Source organism: Trichinella spiralis (assembly GCF_000181795.1).
Source record: "Trichinella spiralis strain ISS 195 chromosome Unknown Scfld1, whole genome shotgun sequence".
NCBI lineage: Eukaryota > Metazoa > Nematoda > Enoplea > Trichinellida > Trichinellidae > Trichinella > Trichinella spiralis.
The window spans coordinates 540,336-547,206 of record NW_003526940.1 but is presented as its reverse complement, the minus strand read 5'-3'; the positions used below and the strand labels follow the sequence as shown (position 1 = coordinate 547,206).

At 33.8% G+C, this 6,871-nt stretch overlaps 1 protein-coding gene across 1 annotated transcript; it reads right to left on the bottom strand.

Annotated features, from left to right (window-relative positions):
- Positions 1-356: 356 nt before the first annotated feature.
- On the bottom strand, positions 357-6,538 carry Tsp_07214 (putative cubilin; the record flags this gene model as incomplete). The annotated part of the gene is made up of 23 exons (XM_003381479.1): positions 6,286-6,538; positions 5,987-6,232; positions 5,793-5,925; positions 5,510-5,706; positions 5,173-5,453; positions 4,916-5,126; positions 4,656-4,859; positions 4,324-4,491; positions 4,080-4,267; positions 3,860-4,014; positions 3,583-3,771; positions 3,349-3,527; positions 3,071-3,292; positions 2,598-2,785; positions 2,349-2,526; positions 2,087-2,281; positions 1,868-2,029; positions 1,691-1,812; positions 1,371-1,605; positions 1,099-1,280; positions 777-954; positions 557-712; positions 357-481 (listed from the first exon to the last, which is right to left on the bottom strand). Coding segments are annotated over exons 1-23 (4,347 nt in total), but the record flags the coding sequence as incomplete, so codon positions are not given.
- Between the last annotated feature and the right edge of the window lie 333 nt (positions 6,539-6,871).

Genomic DNA, 6,871 nt, shown 5'->3' with positions numbered 1-6,871 from the left:
AAAGTAGATGAAATAAATGATAGAACACCAGCTCTGAAAAAGAAGTAAGAAAATCCCAGACATAGAAATTTACTGAAACATCAAGGTTCCTTTCGGAGCATTGATGAGCCAGGTGCAGTTTCATTGATGTGATATGGAGGAAAAGGAATAGAGCCAATTCCGAACATTGGTGAAAAAAATTCATCACTGCTGAGATTGAACGTTCCTCCACAACTGAATTTCAAAACAAATTGCATATGCTGTGATGGAAAATTTACAATTAAGATATGTGTTTTTTTTTTTTTAAAGTTACCCGTTGATCCATATTGAGCCGAAAACCCAACGTTTGTAACCAGAGAATCAGAGTGGAAAATCACCTTCAAAGGCCCAACACCATTTACCCTCTCGGGAATTACTTGGCCACATGTATTCAACAGTACATTGCCTTCGGTAAGTGAAGTTACTTCTACATAATCCAGACAATTGTCCACATAGCCAGTTTCTAATCATAATGATATAAATATGTATGTCTGTTCGAATTTGAAATATAGTTTGTTGTTGTTGTTGTTGTTGTTACCTTCCAGCTGAAAGTGAGTAAATTGCAAATACACGTAATATTCATTTGAATGAATTGGATCGATGATATATTCGCAGTGCATGTTGTTTCCATAATCGTTTGGATAATAGGGAGAACTAATGATACCCTTTGGATCTTTGTAAACTCCTCCGCAGTCTGAAACAGAATACACATACAGTAGCTGTGGAACTGTTTTTTTATGCGTTGTTTTTTTGCATACCTGATGTCCATGAAATATTAAAACCTGTCGATTCGATTGAAGCGTCACTTTGAAAAGTAATTCGCACCCGATCGTTCTTTCCCACAAATGGACCCTCAACAGCGTAACCGCACAGTCTTCTCGACACTGACCAGGAATGATCAAAAATCGATGCTGTTCTATTTTGGGTTTCTTCAATCTAACATCATTACAAAAAAATGGAATTTTAGAAAATGGAGAAAATAAAAAATAAGGACGGAGAAATATTTTTTTTATAGAAAAATTAATTGTATAATTCACATTTTACAATTTATGTTTTATTTGAAAGAATCTGTTTTGTTACCACCAAGAAATCTTTGGTGCAGTTTTCTGAAGGTGAAACGTCGAAAATAACGAAATGAAGTTTCACGTGGAATGCATTTGGAACAATAATTTCCCAACGACAATACAAATTGCTTCCATAATTTTTGGGAAAATTTGGACTCACAATATAACCTTCCGCTCCATGAATAACATTTCCGCAACCTAAATGTAAAAATCTATTATTATGCTGGAAAGATGTATCATAATTGAAAACACTTTCAGTTAGTTATGCATGAATGAATACTCACTCACCAGGTGATATTGTTTTATATTCTAATTTGAAGCCTCGGTTTGAATTCACGTTATCTGACTGAAAAACTACTAATAAAAATCGACTGCTCGATACAAAATAATTATCTGGAATTGTATCATATGAATCACAGTAAGTTCTGACAATTGGTGAAGAAGTGAATCGTCCATTGTGAACTGTTACATTATCATATTGGCAAAATTGATGATGTTCCAGTTGAATATCTTTGAATTCAATCTAAAATATGCACGCATTTTTCAAATTATGAACTCAATCAGTATTTTGCAATTTTGAAATGATAATTTACAATAATTTAATGTACCTTTATTTCAAATCCTTGTGGTGCTACAATGAGCCATTCACAGTGAGAATCATAATTGTAAATTTGCGGATAACCTGGACTTGTAATTATTCCTTCAGTTGCTGTTAATATACCACCACATTCTGCAAGCAAACATGGAATAAAATTCAGCGCGCATATTACTTGAAATTAGCTTACTGGAAAATGAAATGTCCATTGTAAAATTGGTCATGTAATACGAATACCAACGAGACACAAAATATAAATCTATTTCCCTGTAGTAATAAGTCAAAGTTACATCTCTAAGTTCTCCACATAATTTTTTTCTTTCATCCTCTACTCCAAGTGCAATGGAAACACCTAACAATTATACAACTTGTTATTCAAACATGTATTTGAAACACGTTTTAAAAATACCTTGAATTGCCAAATAGTCGAAATAGCAGGTATCTTGTGATCGGATATTCAGATGGTGTATTTTCAATACAATTGTTGAATCTTTTTTATTTGGATTCTTAATATGCCATCGACAGTAAATTCCATTTGGAATGGTACTGTTCTCTTTCGGGAAATAGTCAATTCTAGTTGGTGAATTAATTACGCCACCACACTCTAAATGCACATATATATATATCTTATTTGTTGTTTTACTTTTTTGTTTGTGATAACATGAGATTACCTGCAGGCTCATCACTGTGATATGTTGCGCGAAATCCCCTTGCATCAGATGCCGTTTCTGTTTCTATTCGCACCACCATCACATTTCCTGTAGATCGAAATGACATTGGGAGTTCGTAATCTGCGCCGCACATTGCTGCATCAACAATTGGATTCATGGCTTCAGGATCACTGTATAGCTTAAAAAATCGGTTGCACAATTAATTTTAGTGTAATCTTTGATCAGCTAACATATGCATTTAAATTATACCGTCACATGTGCATTAAAACAAAAATGCATCAGTCCAGCAGGAAGAGAAAAATCTTCAAAAGTAAGAGTGACACGTCGACTTAAGGGCACCTCAATTATCCATTCACAGAATAGGCTACCACTCAGAAAATCAGGATAATGTGGCGTCATTAATTGACCATTCGGTTGATTTAAATGACCACCACATTCTAAAAGATGGACATACGTATTTTTGCACTCTTTGAAATTAAACAATACCATATGAAGTGTAGTTATAAAGCAGTTTAAAGCCTCGACCATTTAATGATGCATCACTTTTGAACATTATATACATTAAATTTGATTTCGTTCGGCCATGTTTGTTCTTATCTGCTCCAGAACAGTATCGTCCAATTAATGGTCCTAAAATCCATAATGAAGTTAGATAAAGCATATTCAAGCTATCAAGATTTACAAAACATTAAATTTCAAAGCTTCAAAAATTTATTTCTTACCGGTTTTATTACTTTCTCTAATTTCTATAAAATCTGCAGTACATTCTGATGCGTTTCGTCTTCCAACTCCACCAAAATTCAGATCAGCAAAAGTGAAGTTGACGTAACCTCCTTCGGGAACTCGCACATACCATTCACATTCTTTTAGATGTTCATAGTGGTGTGGATAATTTGGACTAGTGATCACACCCTGTCGTCCCACTACTGTCCCTCCACACCTAGCTGCATGATAAAAAATGTTGCTTTATTTATGGCAGGTAATTTTTGTTTTACTCTACCTATTCGATAAGTTGCTTTAAAACCACCTTTAGCTGCTGACTCATCACTGAGAAACCGAACAGTCATATAATTTGATGAAGATTGAATCGTTTCAGGTACTTTGTTGCCACAGAATCGACCCAGCGAGTTAGCCGCTATTGTGGCTCCGTCAAGAATTTCGACATAATCATAAATGCATCTATAAATTTTCCATCAGTATCAGTTTGTTTGATTTGATATAAAACATATTTTACCCAACTTCGCTTGAAATCGGCGCTTGTTCAATATCAAAACTGTCTGGATCAAAATCAAATTGAATACGCGTTCCACTGGGTGATTGAATTGTCCACAAGCAGTCCATACTGTGCCGATATATGTGCGGATAGCCAGGTGAATACAGTTCTCCTACACTGTCATCATCAACTAATACTAATGAATCACTGCTGCAATCCAATTTCATTTCTCTAAATGTTATAAATATTCATTTTTATGTAGCAAAGCAGATAAAATTTCCAATATTTTCAGCTTTACTCGACTGTCAGTAGGAAACCTCCCGCGTTCACCAATTCGTCAGAGACAAACAAAACTCGAAGTATATTAGATGTACTAGTCAACGGTTCTCCAGATAATGAGGAACCGCAATAATGTCCCAGTAGTGGAGAATCATTTTCTGGTCCATTATATATCTGCGTGTTTGTATATATGTTTATATTACACTTGGGAAGGAAAAATGTAGTCAACAAAACGTTACTTGCAAATAATCCTTTGTGCAATTTGCACTGTCTTCTAATTGCAAAATATCAATATGAAGTTTTATTGCTCGACCTGTTTTTGCTACAACCAGCCAATTGCAACGTTGATTATTTTCATAAAATTCAGGGAAATTTGGACTAGTGAGTATTTGCGCTGAGTCAGTCAAACTGAACACGGATCCACAACCTAAACATTTAAATGTTATTTTAAATTTAAAAGTAAATAATGCTTAGCAATTTTACCTAACCAGTATTCCATTACAAATCCTTTTCCAGCAAAAGAATGATCAGAATGAAAGTGAACCAGTACTTCTGATTCATGGCTGTATGTTTCAGTACCATTGGGAGCATGATGACCACAGTATTTCATTTGGTACGTTTGTTGAAAATCTTCATACCACATTGAAGGTGCTAAATTTAAAAGATTTTAAATAAGTATAAATGAACTTCTCAAAATGTAAGCAAAAATGGTGCACGTTGTTTGATACACTGATATTACGTTTAATACTATCCTACTGCAATTTGTGTTCAAAGTTATAAAAAGTTATAAGTGCATTAATTTGTAAATTTTTTACCTTGGAAAATCTCTAATGCATCATAACTGCATTTTGGATGTGCTTCAATATCAAGCATAATTATTTCAATTATTACGGAATAATTTTTTGGATGATTAATCCACCAAGTGCATTCTGTGGCTGGTGAATACTCAAGTGGAAATCCAGGTGAAGTAATGTTTTTCCTTTCTTTCGTAGCAGTCAAATGATATCTGCAGTTAGAATCTGTTGAAAATAAAAGTATTAATTGAGAAAAGGATTTAAAAACTGCTTTGAATTACTTTCTAGTTCATCTTCTTGTAAATTAGCTATAGCGCTATTCCAGCTCAATTCGAATTTTGGAGTTCCTCCAATTTTAAGATGAAGTAAAACTGATAAATGATTTGTTTTGCTCATCACTGATACTTTTGGTGTTGCATATTCTATACTTTGAATCAGAGTGCAATCTTCTGGTTTGGATATAACTGTCAAATCACAAAATCCATCATAAATCTTAAAAGAAGGATCATGCTATAGGCTGTTGCACAATCATAATTACTGTAATTTGTACTTGCAAATATTCGCCCTCATTTAACATGTTCAGTCCATGAAGCCACCAATAATTTTCTAAAATTACGTTGGACAGTGTGGCTTCCACGACAAGATTAGCTTCTGTTGAAATACGCCACCAAATATATTCTTTGTCTTGATCATATATTTCAGTTTCGTTTATGTTTATGATTTCAGGTTGCATGTAGTCTCCGCTATTCCACAAAGAATTATAATTGTAAAACGGTGACGTTAGCCTGCCTTCTTTACCTTCGAGGTCACCACCCATTACTATTAAATACATAAAAAATAAAGTAAACAAAAAACTGATTATGCATGTGACATACATAACTCATAATGTAGTTGAAAGCCTTCTTCAGAACTGTCAGGTAAAGATCTGAATCGAATCCAAACAGACTCCCATCCAATTATTGAAGGTGGAAATTGTTCACCACAGTAACGGCCAAGAAGTCGGCCCCCTTGATCTTTTTCTCGAACTTCGACAAAATCTTTCTCACAGTATTCAGATTCAGCAAGTTTAAAACTTCTAAATTTATAATGTTTATGTAAAATATTTTAAATATATTTTAACAAAGTTCCAATACAATTAAATAAAAATGACAAACTTACAAAAATGTTAAACGCACTCTACTTCCCAATGAGTTGAAAATTCGCCAAACACAGTCAACATTTGATGGATATAAATCTGGATATAACGGTGAACTAAAGCGACCCGACAGAGAGTAATAATCACCTCCACATTCTAAACAAAATTTAATATGCAAGTAATATAATTAAAATTGAGTGATTAATTAATGTCTTACGTGAATCTGATAAATAATAAGAGAAAGAGAAACGCATTGCCGTCGTTGGACTGATGGTTAAATGGGAATGAAGTTTCAAATATAAATAATTTCCGCTAGATTTAAATGATAAGGATTTTGATGCGTCGCACAATTGACTTAATAAAGTTTCATTTTTAGGCTCAGGACCATCAAAAATTTCTATGTAGTTCAGTTCACAACTCATCGATCTTGACAAGTAATCGACATTCAGTGTGATTTTTTGACCTGTTGATGAAAATGGGTAATGCTTCGTTTTTAGTTATACATACAGAACTTACCAACTTCTGCTGTATCAATTAGCCATTCGCACTCTTGAGATTCCAAGTGCTTTAAAGATCCAAAAGATTGCCGAGTTGAAGAGGCGCGTAATTTACTTCCACAAACAGCCTCGTACTTTGCTAAAAACCCTCTTGCATCTTTATGGCTATTAGCATTATTTTTGGTGCCAACAAAACGCACAAATGCTTCATTTCCAGTTGTAATAACTGTAGAATTTTCTGGCACTACATTGCTACAAAACATGCCCAACATTGGGTACGAGGTGTTGGCTTCTGGACCATCATATATCTATTATGATTTTTGGAAAAATTAGTTGATGAAAAAATGTTGCTTAAAAAATAAAAAATGTTGGTAGTCCTATCTTTAACAATAATGTTAATTTTTATTTTAATTTCCCTATTGGAATGATTTATTAAATTTTTTAACCAAAAAAAATTTCCTCACCCCAAATACACGGTTGCCAAAACTAAAAGTAAAAATTTAACGGGCGCTTTACTGGCTAATCACCCTTCTCTTGTTACTGGAACAAGGCACTTTGGACAAAAAAATTCCAATGGGCCAACTCTTCACTTCCCATTTTTACAA